Source organism: Pan paniscus, chromosome 13 (assembly GCF_029289425.2).
Source record: "Pan paniscus chromosome 13, NHGRI_mPanPan1-v2.0_pri, whole genome shotgun sequence".
NCBI classification, from domain to species: domain Eukaryota; kingdom Metazoa; phylum Chordata; class Mammalia; order Primates; family Hominidae; genus Pan; species Pan paniscus.
In genome coordinates, this window is record NC_073262.2 from 65,229,053 (window position 1) to 65,248,965 (window position 19,913).

A 19,913-nucleotide genomic window follows, 5' to 3' on the forward strand; every position below is an offset into this window, starting at 1 on the left:
CCAAAATAAGCTTACAATGCATCAGAGATCCTAAAAAATGAAATCATACAAGTTCCGGGGAAAGGAAGTGATTTATTTAGAACCTTGGAGTGGTGAAAGCTTTTCTAATTATGTCTCAAAAATTCAGATGCAATAAAGGAAAGGGTGATAAATTTAGACACATTACCAAAAAACCCTTTAAATAACAAAAATTATGAAAAAGATAAAAGACGCATTATTTTCTAGGTAAGCTATTTGCAGCTTACTTTACAAATTGACAAGATAGAGAAAAAACAACCAATATGTATAAAAGAAATGGATAGTTGATAAAGAAATGTCCTTTGTGCTTAAATATATGAACCTTACTCATAGAATAAGTATAAACTAAAACTAATTGAGGTACTACTTCTCACTTATGATAATGACAATAGTCGAGAAAACGGATTCTGACACGCTTTGTTGGCATAGTTTTGGGGAAAAGGGCTAATTCATGGCTGGTGGTAGTGTAAAATGGTTCAAAGCATGTGGAGGAGAATTTGACAGTATCTGAAAAGATTATATATGCATCACCCTTGACCCAGGAATCCCACTTAAAGGACCCTGAAGATACATTTGTCCAATAATATACATATGAAAATACATAAGCAGAATTTACTCTGGCATTATTTGTAACAGACAAAGTTTGAAAACAACCTAAATGTCCATCAGGTGTCAGGGGACTGGTTAAATACATTATATTATATCCAAGTTAAATGGCTTTCAGAGCAGCCAACAAATTTTGGAAGGTACCAAAAGGTAACATGAGCTAATGGCTTACTCATGTCAAATTATTTTACTTGAAATATAAAGATATTTTGAGAACTGAATTGAAATGAAGACTGTATTAAAGTGACTACAGTAGCAGAATTATCGAGAGCATTGAGTACACATTGCCTTTTACTTACGGTTTATAGTTTTGATTGGTAATATTGGGTTTACCCTCTCTGGGGTGGCAGCGTTTTCATTATCCGTCACATATTCAAAATTAATGATGAACATCATAGCCACGCCCTCTTGGTTTTTCACTGGAATTATGTGAGTGTTACAAATAAAAGTGGACCCTAAGGAGATTAAAAATGAATGTTAGTTAAAAATATGCCTTCATTCTGAACTATCAAGTAACATTAAAATTGAAATATACTCTTAAGGAAATTTGTATCTTAAATGATCACTGATATTAAAAAATAATTTGATCTTTTTTACTTCATATTTTATTGCATACCATATTCATTTAAAATACATATGTCTTTCCAGAAAAACGTTACAAATAAATTCAGTTACTGCATTGTGGAAAAACAGAAATATCAAATTCTATTTGCTTTCACACCCATCCCTATAATAGTTAATTTTTAAAAAGATATATTCTTTAACTTTCTAGAAATAATTCTTACCATTTTCTTATAAATTTTGATTAAATCTGAATCTCTATAAAATATAGCTGTATAAAAAATGAAGGCAACTCATGTCATCTTGATTTTAAAAATAAGCAACTTATGTGCTTTTTCTCTCTTAATTTATTGGACATAAAATGGTAAATTATTGACTCTATCTTATATATGTTACAGTAATTCTTTTCTTTTCTGTGCAAAATTCACATCGTCCAAATTACAATGGTTTTGTTTGGTTTTTATTCTGTTAGAAAATAAGAACAAAGTTTTGTCTATATTATTGTGTTAGTAATCTTCTTCATGAGATGGTACTCTTCAAGATGATATTCTTCTAAAAGCAAAATTACAGGGCTAGTAAGATATATTTCATTAGAATTCTGTGGAAATGAAATAAACAAAGGTATGACTCAGTTTGCAATCAACCACCACCATCCATCTTCCAACAGAAACCCACAGGTCCAAGATTCAGAGCATACACTTGAAAAGTAGACTTCTTTTAAATCAACTGACTGCTGACTGACTCCTTGCAGCTGACTTCTAGAATTCCCTCAAAGCAGTTTCCTCACACTTTTACCCTCTGAATATGCTCTTTAGTCAAGGTAATGGAAATTTCACAGGCTTGAAATTTGTTTCTGTTCCAGCTATTTAAGTTACAAATAAAGTATTCTTAAAATGCCAAAACTTCAGAAAGTGTTCTTCATCATTTACAAGCTTGTCCAACCCCGTGGCCTGTGGGCTACATGTGGCCCAGGATGGCTTTGAATGTGGCCCAACACAAATTTGTAAACTTTCTTAAAACATTGAGCATATTTTATTTACTTATTATTATTTTTTTTAGCTCATCAGCTATCATTAGCATTAGTGTATTTTATGTGTGGCCCAAGACAATTCTTCCAATGTGGCCCAGGGAAACCAAAAGATCGGACCCCCCTGATTTAGGAAATGTGTCCATTTCGACTGCTTTTTTCACAACTAGCTGAGACCACCTTGAATCTTGAGGAGAATGATGATTCAATGCAGAGGCGGGGGGAGGTTGAGAGCAAGATTATTCTGGCATGAAACATCAGACGGAAATGTGAGCAAGTGCCAGGACCCCTGGAGGCTGGAGACAGGGGCCGGGCAAACAGCTGAAGGATCTTTTTGGGAGCCCTAACATCTGCAAAGGCCAGTAGATGCAAGTATCCCAAATGGTGACCTATGTAAGCTCTAATAAAGTCAGCATAAGAAAACTCTTTCCTTTCTTCTTATCCTGCATCTTGGCTCCTGCTGCTAGAGCTGAGAACAAAAGCTATTATGGAGACCGCTACAGATCGAGGACTTCATAGGGGAGGGATTTTGAGGGTAGGCCTGGAGATCTAACAATTATTTATAAAATTGTTTCTATGGGTAAATATGTTCTAATTTCCAAGGAATTGATTGACAGATATACTTTTAGAAAGACTTTTTGTAAGTTAGGAATGCCTATGTGCTCCTTATAATTCAGATGTGCTAGTTATAATACAAATGTGGACAGCTTCCCAAATTTGAAATGTGGATAACTTTATTTATAACTAATTTCATATTATCTATAAATGTGGCAATGGTTTTACAGATGTTGGAAAATATGCCTTAGGAATGGCAAGCTGCACCTTCAGTCTTCAGCTTCTTCAGCTATGTCTCCAATTCATTTAATAAAATAGTTAGCTAGAGCACTTGTCATAGTTTCCATGGTAACAAACGGGATGACTTTAGTAAACAGAAAATAAGCAATTTAAGACTGTTCTATTAGAACTAAAAATAGAAGTGCTTCAGGCCAGGCATCACAGCACACACTGGTTAAACAGAGTCTGAGGAGATGCTAGAAATAGTCATTATGTACTTTCCTAATGAACCAAAATACATATTGATTTTACCATTTAAAATGACATTTCCTGGATCATTTAGAATATCATTGTGAATTCGCACATTTGTTATTTAAGCAGTTTCAAATTTTCCAACACTTGGGGTGTACTGTTGACTATAAAAAACATAAAAAATGTTTTGAGAAATCAAGAAATAAAATCTGTGGGGATAGAGATCTAATAGGCTTGTAATAGAGCAGTTTTGCTTTTGGTAATAAGGGGCAAAATCATGTTTTCTAATACAAGTGTTTGAAAATTTACTGTCTAAATCAGTAAATTTTCTGATTTAGTAATTTACTGAATTACTAAAAATCATAGTACTAAAAATCATAAAATTATAGTGCTTTATATAAAAGTTCAGCTATCTGCATTGGCTCTAAAGCATATTAAATAAATGTAATTAATCTGGGATTTATTGCCCACTATCATTGTTTCCTGTACATTTCTATTAAGCAATATATTTCCTCTCAAGTCAACTGAAAACTCACATTCACATGCTTTTCTCTTTTAGTTTGGGGATTTAATATCTCCATCAATCTTGCATAGCCTCCTGGAAGGCAGACAATGAAAGGAGATACATGGAATTTAGAGGAAGAGAATAATAGAATATATTTTATAGAACAAAAATATTTTAGCTTGGATAATTCTACAAACTCCAACTAAGTTCTGTCAAGATATTACTTTGGTCAAGTGACATTGCCCTAAGAAGTCATCACTCTGTGCTCCCAAGTATTTCTCTTGAATGCAACATTGGGAGCAAGAGCAATGGAAACCTAACCCAGCAAACACTAACCAAGCAATGAAGAAAAAAAAATAGACATCTAATAATGTGGAAATAAGACTTCTAAACAAATCTAAGAAAATTTCAGACCTTGTTAAATGAATCTTGTATTCAAATGAAATTGTGTTTGTTAAGAAGCAGATTATTTACAATAATATTAGCTATTATTTATAAAATTATACATGCAAATATACTAATATTGCTAGACTACGGTTCATATCCACATTTTCTCTCCTGAGTGAAAACATTTCCAAAGTGGAAAAGACTGTTTAGGAGGAACAGTGCTAATTTTAATAAAATTTTTAGAGTATGTGATTTTTGACTGCAGCCATAGAGCAAGCAAACTCAAGGTAATCTGAATAATTATGAAAAGTATACTTTATTTTATAAGTTGGTGGCATACACCTAGTTGCATTTTACAATAAGATGATGGGACCCCTCCTTTTGAACTGCTTTAAAGGCGTTTTATTGTACTGTGTGTGGTTTGTGTTCACAGGGCATCTTATGTCTTTGAGGAATAGCATAGAAGCCAATGTAACTAGGGCTGTGTATGGTTGTTGTGGGACAGGGCAAGGTGGGGAGAGTAGGCAAGGTCGAGGGAGAAGCCAGAAGCCACTGGGGAGAAGGCCAAAGAATGGATCTGAAGCTTTTCACTATGTTAGACAGGAAGGCACTGGAGAGTTTTATCCAGGGGTTAGCATGATTTGACTTAAAACTTTCCTTCACGTGTGTATGTGATGAACAGCTTATAGAGGAGGCCAGGATGGAAGCAGGGAGACCAGTTGGGAAAATACTGCAATACCCTTGGTAAGCCAAGATGGCAGTTTGGCCCAGGGTGTTGTTGTTGCAGGTGGTAATGAGGGGTCTGTTTGGGATGTTTTGAGGTAGAGCTTATAGGATTTGCTGATACTTTGGATGGGACGTAAGATAATGAGAGGGGTCCAAGTTGACAACAAATTTGGTAGCAGAACCATTTATTAAAATGGGGAAGACTGTGGAAGAAGGTGGCTTTTGGGATTGTGTAAATCCATATGTTTTCAGCATGTTGACTTTGCAATTGTTTATTAGATATCTAAGTGGAGATGTTGAGAAGGTAGTTGGATCCAGGAGACTGAGGTTAAGTTCAGGGATTGGCCCAAGCTAGGATACAAATTTGGGAACAATTAGAGAATGGATTACATATAAGGACTGGATGAGGTCACACAGGGAATCAATATAGTCGGAAAACTATGTGACCTGAGTCTGGAGGCACCATAGAATCAAAGAAGGGAAGATAAAGAACTAGCAGAGATTGGGTAGGAGCAGATGGTGAGGTGGAAAGATAATGAAAATTGTGGTGCATTCAATAGCAAAGATGTGGAATCAGCCTAAATGCCCATCAGTGATAGACTGGATCAAGAAAATGTGGTACAGATACACCATGGAATATTATGCAGCCAAAAAGGAATGAGATCAGGTCTTTTTCAGGGACATGAATAGAGTTGGAAGCCATTATCCTCAGCAAAGTAATGCAGGAACAGAAAACCAAACACTGCATGTTCTCATTTATAAATGGGAGCAGAATGATGAGAACACATAGATACATGTGGGGAAACAACACATACTGAGGCCTGTAAGAGGCGGGGGATCGGGGAGAGGGAACATCAGGCAGAATAGCTAATGAATGCTGGGATTAATACCTAGGTGATAGAATGATCTGTGCAGCAAACCACCATGGCACACATTTACCTGTGTAACAAACCTGCACATTCTGCACATGTACCCCTGAACTTAAAATAAAAATTGAAGAAAAAAATGTTGTGGTGTGTTGCAGGCTAAGAGAAGAGGTATTTCAAAAGGAGGACTTGAGTGATAGGAGGTCATATCTTGATGGTCTTCTATGTTCTTGAAATTCAGTCCTTTGGAGTTGGGGATATAGCAAATTATTTTAAGCATGAAATTGTATTTTGGTGTCCAGAGCACACAGACATGGACTGTGTTAGTATTAGTGATGTCTTAAAGAAGAGAAATAAATTTAAAAGATATAGGGTCTATTTATTTGACTGAAGAGACAAAAGCACATTTAGAAAGACTATTCTATAACTCTTTTTTTTTTTTTACTATTTACTTAGGTTTTATAAATTTATTTAAATTGTTAGTGGCAGTGATTTTTTTTTCTTTGATGAGCTTCTTTTTATTATTATTATTATTATACTTTAAGTTTTAGGGTACATGTGCACAATGTGCAGGTTAGTTACATATGTATACATGTGGCATGCTGGTGTGCTGCACCCATTAACTCATCATTTAGCATTAGGTATATCTCCTAATGCTATCCCTCCCCCCTCCCCCCACCCCACAACAGTCCCCAGAGTGTGATGTTCCCCTTCCTGTGTCCATGTGTTCTCATTGTTCAATTCCCATCTATGAGTGAGAACATGCAGTGTTTGGCTTTTTGTCCTTGCGATAGTTTACTGAGAATGATGATTTCCAATTTCATCCATGTCCCTACAAAGGACATGGACTCATCATTTTTTATGGCTGCATAATATTCCATGGTGTATATGTGCCACATTTTCTTAATCCAGTCTATCATTGTTGGATATTTGGGTTGGTTCCAAGTCTTTGCTATTGTGAATAGTGCCGCAATAAACATACGTGTGCATGTGTCTTTATAGCAGCATGATTTATAGTCCTTTGAGTATATACCCAGTAATGGGATGGCTGGGTCAAATGGTATTTCTAGTTCTAGATCCCAGAGGAATCGCCACACTGTCTTCCACAATGACTGAACTAGTTCACAGTCCCACCAACAGTGTAAAATTGTTCCTATTTCTCCACATCCTCTCCAGCACCTGTTGTTTCCTGACTTTTTAATGATTTCTATAACTCTTATGCAAAATCATATTAACAAAAATAAATGGGATAGACAGTCTGAATGGCCATGTATAGTCTGTTTAGCCTGATGGATTGGGTCTGGGAGGCTTGTGGCCTTCAGTAGAATACTTGCCCATTTCTCTCATTTTACCAGTCACATGGTTAAGACTAAAGGAGCCTACTGAAAACAAAAAGGAGGAAGTTATATGAACAAATAAAATAATGTATATAGAAGCATTATAAACAAAAAACTGAGCTGGCAAAAAGTTGGCAGTGTATCTGATAATACATTAGGTCTAAAGAAACATCCTTAACATAATCTCTCTCACACACACATGCACACACACACACAAATACAATCACCAACATGATTAAATTACAACAATAGTGAATGTATTTAGATTGTTAGATGGTTGATGTAGTTGATGGAGTAATATGGGACTAGGATGACCCTTTCAGAATTTCCAAGAGAGATTATATATATTTACCTGTCATTTAAAAATGAAGAACTAATCTAATTAACACAAACCTGGTTGTCATATTTATGTTCTGCTGTGTGGCAGTATTGACAATGACTGAGATGCCAACAGTGTGAATAATTTATTTTCAATTACTTCTTATTTAAAACAATTTTAAACACTCAGAGAAGGGGAAGGCAGTGATATTGAGTAGTAAATTTCTTGGATGTGCAGCTCTGTGTAGCCCCTATAATTGGACAGACTTGGCTCTACTATTATTTAGTGAATGAATGACTTTGGACAAATTACTTAGTCTTTCCAAGACTCAGATTCCTCATCTATAAAATAAGGAAGGGAGGAGAGAGAGTATCCTATTTAATACTGTGGGGAAGGTGAAATCAGATAATACACGTAAAGTAGTTAGCAAGGAGCCTGGCATAAAAGATGTTAGCAATAAGTGAGTGTTAGTATTATCAACTTGAATGAGAAAAATCAATTTCTCAATTTAAAAAAGTGAGTAAACTTCCTCCAAATATTCAATGATGCAGTTGAGTCACTCAGCCCTTAAGGAGCTTGAGATGAACTCATCAGATTAATTCTCTTGTCCAGATGAGAAGGTACATCAAGTAGATTTTTGAATGGGAGTTAGGACCTAGTAGGGGGAAGACCCTTTTATCATGTAATAGGTAAAATATGCCTCCTTTTCACCTTTGCAGTGATGAGGCCCTTGGTTTATTTCTTGTATTTATTTTATCCCTGTGGATTGTCCCACTGCCTTTAAAAAGCACACTGTGCTCCAGGTAACATATATGACAGAAATTAGCTTCTTTCAGCAAGCTCCATAGTCCATGGAATTTGGTATGCAGTAGAAATGTGTGAAACAATCTTTATTTCTGGACTGGGCTAGGTACCAGGATTAGCATTTGAAAGCACATTTTAGAAAAAAAGGTAATGCCAACAGCTAACATTTATTGTGTGCCAGCCACTGTTATGAGGGCTATACATGCTTTAACATGATTTAGATCCTCACAAAAATGGCAATAGTACCATTATCATCCCCATTAGGCAGTGGTAAAGTGAGCCATGCATGTTGTCCCTCCCATCCCTTGGTCTTGGGACACTTTGTGCCCTTTCTGTTTTGGGACAGAATGCTTGGGTTCCAATTCCTTCATTAAGCCAAGACTCTGAATTCCATGACTTTTAAATCAGGTGTATTCTAAGATATTTTTTATGTTTTATAAGCAATGGCTTGATAATTAGAGCTCTTCCCACTTCTTTCTTGCAGCCTTGTCCATTTCCACCCCACTGCACTCCTAACTTAGGCATAATTCCCTTCTCCTGCCAACTGGGAGGCAGCAAGACACCATCTATTTGCCCAGCCTGTCTCCAGCCCCACATTTCATTTTAATCTATTCAGTCCTACATTGGCTCATGACCGTTTTCCTTCTACCCTCCCTTTCATTGGCTTAGGGCTTTTTAAAAATAAGGGAATTAAAGTATTTAAGAATACTTTGCTCCCTGGATCGCTACATATTATTATTACTACAATTATTAACAACCATATAATTAAATCATGGCTACTGTTTTCTGACTGTCTTCCATGTGCCACATGTTTCTCAGGAGAAAACCTTATCTCAGAGAATTTTCTCAACTAAGTAGCAGAAGCAAGCTTTGAACTGAGACCTGTCCTGCATTCACTCTTTCCCTTGCATTAGTGTTACCCGAAGAGTGTTACCAGATGTTAACAGATATTACTGGAAAGGGCTTGCTGTAATTAACCCAATTTAGGAAATGTCCTTCTCTAGGAGATGCTCAGCTCATATTAGTGTTATAGAGGTTTTGAGAAATTTTGCAAAAACAAGTAAATATACTTTGTCCAATGCAGCATTTTCTAAGTTTATTTGACTCTGAAGTCCTATTTTAGAGAAGTCTGCGATAACATCTAGCTCCTTGGAATGTCACTGGGAAACACTGAGTTGTGTCCTGCTCCCTCCCTATTTCAAAGACACCCTTCTGAGAGGGAGGAAAGTAAATATCAAAGGTCACCCAGGTCACCTAAGGAGAGGGAGGAACTGCAGGGAACAAAGTGCTGGGCCATGAGAGGAAAGGGAATGCCAAAGGCCACTGTCACCTATTTGATATATTTGCTTGATATTGGCTCTGGTCTGAGATCTCAGGAATCTAGTTAAAATAGTATTGTCATATTTGATTACATATCTTGAAGCAATGATTTCCTCATAAGCTTGTTCTAAGTTAAAAGATTATTGCTAAATAAAATATGATAGAGTTTTTCACATCCCAGGACCAATTCATACTGCTTGACAGAGATCAGGTTTTATAACATAAAAGACCTAATAATTCAATACTCTATTAATATTCTGCACAAGAAATTTTATGAGATAACTCTGACATATCCAAGGAAATATTTTTGACTGTGTTTCCTCAGGAGTTGTTCCCCTTCCTTTTCAAAATATGGATATATGTGAATTTCTAATTAATTGTTGACTATCACCCATTTTCATTGACACATTCTCTCTTAACATTTATCCTCAGGTGTTAGGGTCTTTTCATACTTATAAATTTGATTATTGAGAAAATAAAGTTCAGCTCTGTTTTATATTTGATTAACAGTGGACAAATTATTTGGTGATTTAAATCAGGAAGAACTCTCACACATTTTCTGACGCATAAATCAGAGGCAGTCTCTTAAGATGTCCTATGGTGCTTACCCACTTCTCAGCTCTGGTTCCTACTTAATTTTGGAGCTTTGTGGATTGAATTAATGTATTGGGAAATATGAGTGTTAAAATAAGCTGAGGCTGATTTGCAGTGCAGCACTCAATCTCCAGGCAAACCAAGTCTACATTTATGATCAGGAAATTTGGGCACGTTTGTGACAATTTTTAATTCTTTTTTTTTATGCCCAAGCAAATATTTAGTCATTTGGTCCAATTTTATTTTTCACCAGACATATTTATGTTATCAAACCTCAAATGTATTTACAGCAGGCCCACCCACTAAACTGCCATTTGTTCGGTCAAATTGCTTTAACACAACACTGAACTGACTGAGCTTACTCAGAATATGAGCAAATCTGCATACTGCCATAGTAAGTGCACACGATTGTGAAGGTCAAGGCACAGTGAGAATCCTGGGGACAGCCACCCCCTGTGTGGATGTCATTTCTAACTGAGGCTGTGAATGGCGACATGCCTGGTGTGCCCATGATGTCCCTATGACTGTCGAAAGGAACCATACATTGTGCTCTATGTTTATAGCTTTGGAGCAGGGAGTTACAAACAATGTGAGCCTATTTCATAGCTTAGAATGAATAAAATAAATTGTAGATTAATAAAATTTAACAAGAATGGGTTAGGTACTACTGTGTAAAAGGCACTGTGCCAGAAATTGTAAGAGTTACAAACATGACTAAAAACAGGGATCTTTTATTTAAAAAAAAAAAGAGTCCACTCCTGGGGGTGTGATGGAGTGTCTGAAGAGAGGACAAGTAACGCCGCTCAGGCATATAAAAGGTTTTGTGAGGGAAGCTGTGTTAGTCCATTCTCACCCTGCTATAAAGATACTATCTGAGACTGGGTAATTCATAAACAAAGGAGGTTTCATTGACTCACAGTTCTGCATGGTTGGGGAGGCCTCAGGAAACTTACAATCTTGGTGGAAGGGGAAGCAGGCACGTGTTACATGGCGGCAGGTGAGAGAGCACGTGTGTCAGCGGAGGAAAACTACCATTTATAAAACCATCAGATCTTGTGAGAATTCACTTAGTCTCATGAGACCAGCATGGGGAGCATGGGGCAAACCACCCACATAATCCAATCTCTTCCCACCAGGTCTCTCTCTGGGATTACAATTCAAAGCCTTACCATATCAGAATCATAGTTTCAAGCTGGGTCTGACATGATTGTGATAGGTAGAAATTAGGAGGAGAGGCCTCTGAGGCTGAAGGAGAGCATGAGCAATGTGGAAACACTGACTCCAGGGCAACGTGAGTGGTGTGTGGCCCTTTCTCAAGACGACTAATTTTATTGCTCCCATGCCCAGTACATCTGATTTTGATAATAGCTAACTTTTATTAAACAATTGCTCTATGCCAGTTATTATGCTGTGTTCTTGACATTCTTTGTCTTATGTAATCCTCAAAAGAACCCTAAGGAAGTACATCCACTAAATATCCCCATTTTATAGAAGTGGAACTTGAGACATGAAAAAAATAAGTAATTTCCCCCAAGTCACATGGCTAGTCTGTAGGAGAATCAGGATTCTGACCTAGGTGGTCTAATGCATGCAAAGGTCTTTGTATAACAGAGGGAGGCCTTCATTTATACCTATTAATAGGTGATGTGAGTGACCTAAGTCACACAAAGCTCTATATTGTCCCAGGGTCCAACTTCTGCACGTATCTTCAGGATTCTCTACTGCAGCCAACACAGGAAAAGGCGTGTTTTAAGACAACAAACAAATTATTGAAGGTAGCTCAGACCTCTTGTAAGAGTCCCCTGCAATAGATACAGAGACCTTAGTGGGGTAAAGATGAGGCTCTTTAGGTATGTCAGGCACAAGAGTGATGATATAGAAGCAGAAAAAGGTGAAAGTAAAGGTATTTTTTCCCTAGGTATTTTAGCCCTCTCCTCTTCTCACAAAAGTTCATATTCTGTTGGACTATTTTAACTTGGGATTTTTATTTTTATTCTTTTATGCCTATACTATTTTTACAGAAGAATAAATGGGTAGAAACGATATCCTGGAAAATTAGTGAGAATAGGGCTTTTTATTCCTGTTGGCAGTGTCATGTTTAGCATTGTCCAGCTTTAGTGGGGAACACCCTTCTCCCAGGCTTGGACACAAGGCCTTGCAGCAGGTAGCTGCTACAGATGTTCCCTGCTCCCTAAGGCTGCCAGAGGCAGGAAACTGCAGCAGATACCTGATGGCAGGGATTGCTTTGCAGTGGCTCCTCTTGCCCCAGATGTGTTCTTCCAAAGGTGGTTGCAGGAGGGAGAGATGTTTCATTTCAAATTTCCCTAGGCTACATTTACTGTTGCTTTTTTGTCTTACCCATATTAGGCTTCAGGACCTTGCTTAGTACCTTTTCAAAGTAACAGGGTAATGACTGCTATTGTCCATTTCTACACTGAGACCACAGAGAAGGATGAAGGATGAGGATGATGTGATTTGTTCACCCAGCAGCACACATTTATCTGAGTGATAGGTTATTTGTTCCCTGGGTCCATGAGAGGCTGTGTAATGTAGAGGTTAAACTTAAAGCCTGCTTTAATTGCCAGGAGTTAATTCCTGGGTCTGCTACTTCCCATTGTTTCATTTTGGAATAAGTTACTTAACTGCTCTGAAACCTTAATTTCCCTATGTGTAAAATGGATATGATAGTGTTACCCACTTTATGGAGTTACTGTGATGATTAAATAAGCAGTATCTGTAAAAAGCTTAAAACATTGCCTTGTATACTGAAAAAGTATGAGTTATCATTATCATAAAGAAAATATCAAAGAGTACGTTTGAGTTCTGTAGCCAATAAGTTATGTACTGAAAGATAGGGCCCAATACTGATTAACTGGGGAGTGGGGAAAATGTGCTTGTGGTATAACCATTTCCCTTTTGAACATCTGACTGTCTACCCTATTCTCCTTATTTATGGTCCTATTATCCTGTAGCTACAGTTACCTCCCTAGACCTTGCCTCTAGTTCTGAACTTTTACCGAGTCTTATCCCTTATGAAAATTTACCAGTACATACATTTATCCAAGGGTCTTGCTTAAGCACTTCCTGACTTCAGAGATGCATGAGGCTTAATTTTCAGATAAGAGACTAAATCTCAGCTCCAGCTTTAGAATTTTTTACAGGCAATCTCTATGCTCCTCTGGCTTTACCCATAACTAGAAATATGTTGGATATAAAAGCTGGGGTTAATTCCATCAGCTGAAGGTTAAGCCGTTAGCTTCCCTAAACAGGAACTTTCATCAAAACACCAATGGTTCCTTCTTTTTGCCTGATGACTTTGAAGCTGATCATTGAATGTGTCAACATGTTACCTCTCTTAGGTAAGCTAAGTCCACTTAATAAACACTTTCTGAGATAAAGTCCTATATCAGAAAAGTTTCTCTGAAGATGGAAATTTCAGGCACTATGGTAAGCCACTGGGAGAGACTTTTTGATGTCAGTGGAGACTTTTTATAATCCCTCAAATCGTACAGAAGAACTGAAAAAAATAGAATGAACACACTGGTAAGATTATAACAGACAGTATAAAACCATTAGCAAAGCTGACCTATCATGTATTACATTTGAAAAGAAAGAGATTAAAACTTAATAAGATAAGAATTAATTTCCTAGATTCATTTTCCTTACTGTTGTTATAGTTTGCTAGAGATTAATAAAACAGATAATATTGTAGCATCAATGCTTATAAGAACAAGGACTGAGCTAATATTTTGTCATCTTGTAACATCACTAGGAAAACATAGTTAAGAAGGCCATGTACCCAAATTTCAGTTGACAGGAAGAGACTGAATTTGTTTCATTGATAATATTTTAGACGCTGCTGCTTCTCAGAACTGCACCTAAGAAACAACAAATATTCAGAGTCTCTGCGTGGAGTATACGGAAGGCTTCCCAGAGAGGTGAAATCAAGTTGCATCTTAATGGGGAATGCATAGATATTTTCAAACTAATTTCAGAGGCCATAGTGGTGTGGAATGCTTGGCAAAATATAGAGACATCGAATGGTATTTATTTTGGAGCCTAACTTAAGGGAAAATAATTGAACAAGCACAAATATTTGGGATATGCAACTCCCAAGCCACAACCTCTCTAGGAAAGAATTGAAATGGTGGTATAAATGGTAATATATGCCTGCTGCATTTCCTCAGTTTGCCCTTCTATGTTCACTGTCTATCCTTCTCTTCCTACTCAGAATAGAGAGAAGGTGCTACATGGATTTCCTTATTTTCCTGGCTTCTTGTTGGGTTTCAAGCAGTGGGGAATTTCCACCAAAAAACTGGAGAGGAAGGAGAGCCATGTTGGAGTATTTATTCCCCAGATTCAAATCTTATGGGGTTGCAGTGGTTGGTTTCATCTTTCACTGGTTTGTAGATACTGTCAACCCTCAGCATATAGCTGTCTCAGGGTTCCAGAATAGTCACTCATTTCTGCTGCTTGCCCCTGGTGGCTCTATACTGTGAGTAGCCCTGGGCCACTGCACCATTCATTTAAGTGTTTCTCTTAAACACTGTCTGAGTTCTTGTGAATAGTTCTGTCATTACCTCCCCTCAAATTACCAAATTTGAGTGTTTCAAAATGTTTGAATCCTGAGTGATACAGGATAAAATTATTTGCCAGACAAAGAAAGTAAATGGAATTTTGGTAAGCAGGCATTCCGTATTTAAAGAATAAAAATGTGGCAAAATACTATGATAATAATAATAATAATAATAAGGCACTACATTTTTCTCTATATAGATTGGCAGAAATTTTAATCAGGACAAAAATGTTGGTGTCAGATATTTGGAGAAGATAAATGACTTTCCAAGATTAAATTCCCTTAGAACTTCAAGGAGGATAAAATATAATAGACTTAGTTCTGTGTGGTGGTCAAAAGAATGACAAATTAAGGGTAATTTGCCAAGATCAAATTCAACATTTTAGTGAAAGTGAGGGGAACTAAAAGGTATTCATCAGAAGGCGAGTTCTTAATGACAGAAAGTAAAACAAAGAAACAGCAAAAACTGACAGAATGGGCTTAAAACATTTTTGAAAACATTACTCAACATTCCAGGGGAACCCTCAAAGTCATTTAAAAGCACCACGATGTGTTTACGAGAAAATAACTTGCCCACAAATCTTGCACAATTAAGTGACAAAACTATATTCATGAATGAAAAAACAAGCAGTAATTTAGGGTTTTTTCTTTTTTTCAAAATGAATAAATTGTGAAAGAGAATTGGAAAACCTAGCAAGACTTGAAGTTCAGCTGTAAAGTAAAAACAAAGCCAAGAATAATTTGAGGGGCACTTGAATCTCTAAGTCATTAATTAAAATTAGAAATTACTTGAAGATTAAAAAAAACAGAGAAGGTGAACTAGAGAACAAATATGATCACATCACTGAGAATATACTAAGGGAAAAAGAGGAAATTCAGCTAAAAATTATTCTACTAGATATGGGAGAGTTTTAGAACCAAGCTATATGAGCAGAATGTATTGCACGTATTGGACAAAAATATTACAAATAAATCACCTCCCATAATCAATACTTAAAGTACTCAAGGTATAGTGTGGGTGCCCCAAGTATGTAACTTATTATTTTAATGATCCATGTGTGGGTCCATGTGATTCCCATAATAAGCATTTAAGAGAGAAAAGATTATAATAGCACTTCAATTCCAGGCAAGCTGCTGGTATTGGTGATAAATTGTGAGGATTCTAAAGCCCATTGAGAATAATGTATTGGTGGAAATGTAACATTTTTCTGTAAGGCAAAATCTGGTCTGACTCCTCTATTGGAGACTTTTGCATTTAAATACAAACCAAGCAGAACCAAAATGGAAAGAAAATAGAAATAAAACAAAGGACAGAAATTGTTAGTTGACCACTCTGGCCCTACCATTGTGGTAAGAATGTTAATACGCTCATTAGACAATGATGATGTTCTAGAGGGTAGCAATCATTGTCCCAATTTTACAGTGGAAACAGACTAAGAAGTCTCCATAACTACCTTGCTTACTGGCTCTGCTCTAATAGCTAGTAAGTGAAATTCTGACACTTGCCCAAATATATCTGGTTCTTAGTACTCTGTTTATTTTACCAGTTTTTTAGACTTTCTGAAAAATTTTAACAGATATTTATCAGAGTTTTTAGAAGGCTTTAAATATTGAGTGACAGTTCAATTGGATAGAGTTTTACGAAGATAAGGAGCCAAATGAAAAATAAGAACAAAAAAAGACAGGAAAATCGGGCTAGCAATCACTAACAGTATTTGCAAGGCAAAATTCTAAGATGGTCCCCAAGATTTCATTCCTCTGTCATACAGATTCTGAATAATTCCAGTGGCTGTGGAAATGAAAGACTTAGACTCCCACAATTAGTTTATGTTATATGGCTCAGTTTACTTTAAGAAAGGGAGATTATCCAGGTGTGCTTACTAGAATCACAGGAGACTTTTAAAAGCAGAGATTTTTCTCTTGCTGGTCACAGAAGAGGAAGTCAAAGGTGTTCCTGCTGGCCTGGAAGAAAGCAAATATCCACGTTTGAACAGCTGATGAGAAGGGAAGCCCCTGGGAGCTGAAAGCAGTGATGAATAAACAGCCAGGAGGAAAGTGGGGACACAGTCTTATGACCATGGAAAATGGATTCTGCCATTAACCAGTGTGTTTGGAAGAGGACCCGAGTCCAGATGAGAACCCCTGCTACGTCACAACTTGATTTCAGCCTTGTAACACCCTGAGAGGAAAACCCAGTCACACCCAGCCCGACTTCTGACCTACAGTACTATGACTGGTAAATGGCGTTGTTTAAAGCTGCTAATTTGTGGTATTTTATCATTCAGCAATAGGAGAGTAACACACAGCAAAAGCTACTTCTGGAATTTTTCTTATCTGACATTTTACAAAAGTCCAGGCAATTGAATGGTAAAATGATAGGAAGTTTGTGCATATAGTGAAAGTTTGATCTGTGGGAAGTACAGTGTACGGAAATTGAGTTATGTTGACTGTATGAACTGGTAGATGTTTCAGTAGCGGCACTAAGCAAGACATTTAAGGAAGTAATACAGCTGATATTTGTGAGATGATGCACAGGTCTCAACCAGCAGTTATGATTCACTAAAGAGCCACAGGGGGCACTTTCATCATTCCCTGTAGACATTAGCATAACATGCTGCTGTTCAGAAGACAAAAAATAAATGTCATCCCAGTACTTTGGAAGGCTGAGGCGGGCAGATCACAAGGTCAGGAGATGGAGACCATCCTGGCTAACATGGTGAAACCCCGTCTCTACTAAAAATACAAAAAATTAGCGGGGTGTGGTGGTGGGCGCCTGTAGTCCCAGCTACTCGGGAGGCTGAGGCAGGAAAATGGCGTGAACCCGGGAGGTGGAGCTTGCAGCGAGCCAAGATTGCGCCACTGTGGTCCAGCCTGGGCAACAGAGCGAGACTGTCTCCAAAAAAAAAAAAAAAGAAAAGAAAAGAAAAGAAAAAAATGTCTGAGAATTGTCAGGAAGGGTGTTGGAAACTAACTAGAAACAAAAGATTTGCGGAAAATATGGTTAATTGTCTCAAAAGATAATGTGAATGGTTATCCTTCTTAACCAGACATCAGGAAATACATAAGTAACAGACAAGGTCCCCACATGAGCAACTAAAATGGTCAACAGGTCAAACATTCTTAGGTAGTACATTTTATAAATATATCCTTTATTTAAAGAATTGAATATTGAGTTATAAACAATAAAATGACTAAATAGAAGGTCTGTTGGTAACAATCTTAGAATCTAGTTATTTGAGAAATGTTTCTTCTTTCACTTTTCTGACATTTCCTCCCATGCCTGGATCAATTTAGTTGTTCATGCAACAGTAGCATGTTAAGCTAATGTTTACAGGGAACAAAGAAAATGACCCCTGTGGCTCTTTAATGAATCATAACTGTTAGTTGAGGCCCATTCATCATCTCACAAATATCATCTGCCCATGCCTCTGGTGAGAAACTGTGAATTACTTGTTTGGTAAAATCAAGACAACATATTGGGCATGTTTGACTCATCTCCTCCTTTTTACTTCTTAAGAATAAGCCTGACCAAAGAGAACACCTTTTCTACTCTGCAAATAGAATAGATAAAGCTGTATCATTCTGGAAAATATAAACCCCAAACTCCATCATAGCCTTTTTTTTTAAGTAATAAAGGTGAAAATTTGCCCCAAAAAATGTTGTCCTTTTTTTTTTATTATTATTATTATTAACTAGTTTAAAGCCTGGCGTGTTTAAAACTTGAAGGTTAGAAAACCAAATGGATTGGCAGGGCTACATTCCTTCTGGAGGCCCGAAGAGTGAATTCATTTCCTTGCCTTTTCTAGCTTTCTAGAGGCCACCTGCAGTTTTTGGTTCATTGTCCCTTCCTCCACCTTCAAGCAAGCAATGTAGCATCTTTAAATCTGTCTCTCTGACTATGAGCCCTGCTTCTGTCATCACATCTCCTTCCCTCCCTCTTGTTCTGGGTCACATATCCTTCATTGACTGTGCCCTCCTACCTCCCTTTCATAACGACCCTATGATTACACTGGGCCCATATGTATAAATCAGTACAATCTCCCCATCTCAGGATCCTTAACTTAACCGGATCTTCAGAGTCCATTTTGCTATGTAAGGTAACGTATTCACAGGTTCTGAGGTTTAGGGCATGAACCTTTTTCCAGGGCCATTATTCAGCCTACCACATGGAATAGCTTTCATTTATGAGTTTTTGTAACACTTCTAGAAAGATAAGACCTTATATGATGACACTGACAAATCAAAAGCTTCTGTTAACACATCTATATGTATAAACGACTTCATGTAAAAAGATGTGTTGTGCAAAAATGTCCAAAACATCTAGCAATTGTGGAGGCTCCAGAATTGCCAAATGGATGAGCATAGATATGTCCAGTTGGCTGAAAGGTGGTGGCTAGCACACTTCAGATTTGTCTTTTTATAGAAAGCTTGATATTTTTTGCGAGGATGATATATTTATTTGGAGGGCAAATTAAGACCAGGGGCTAAGGAAACTCTCGGAAGTAAATCCGTCCTTCCTCTCCCCCATCAAGACAAACCTCTCTACCACTATTAGTGTTCAAAGATTCTGCCTAAAGGGATTGAAGATAAGAGACAAGACAGGCAAGTCTGTCTAGTTGTGCGAAATTTACCAGACTTACACTGATTAAACAAGTTTCTGCTCTCTTTGACATTTTATTTCATCCTTTAGGTCATCTCAATTTTCATGTGCCAATATACCTCAGTTTCAGTCAGTTTCTTAGAACCTAAGATTTGATATCCTTTATGCAAAATCTGTCTTCAGATATGTGTGCATATTTGGAATTTAGTATTTACTTTTTAATTAGAATTTTACCTGTCATAAAAAATAAAAGTTCTGTTTGTGACAAGCTGAGTTTAGTATTAATGTAGACACTCAAGAGTTTTTTTGAACTAAGTTGTTTAAGAGAGCTGATAATATGGGATTCTTAGATTTTAGGTTTTTCTGGTTCTCATGGTCTTTTTTATTAGTTTCATCAGTATTTGTTATTTGTATGTAGATTAGCAGCCTTTTAGTGTCTATAAAGATTTAGAATCAGTAAACTACTTGCCATATAATGATAAAATATTCTGATCTACTTGAGTAAAAGTCTTTTTATATTTTAACAGGATCTTTTTCCTTTTCTGCTTATTTTGTAAATAAAGATGTTAATTTCAGTGTTTTATACTAGCTCAAAGTGTTTAAAAAATAAAATAGAACGCTGCGTATTCTTCACAAATATT

At 36.9% G+C, this 19,913-nt stretch overlaps 1 protein-coding gene across 2 annotated transcripts in view; it reads right to left on the reverse strand.

Moving 5' to 3' along the window:
* Positions 1-19,913, reverse strand: part of KCNH7 (potassium voltage-gated channel subfamily H member 7) — a 481,586-nt gene that overhangs the window by 171,997 nt on the left and 289,676 nt on the right. For both annotated transcript variants that reach the window (XM_034954383.2, XM_003820933.4), the window contains exon 3: positions 924-1,079. In XM_034954383.2, coding sequence (XP_034810274.1) covers positions 924-1,079 — 156 coding nt within the window. The remainder of the gene's footprint in view (positions 1-923; positions 1,080-19,913) is intronic.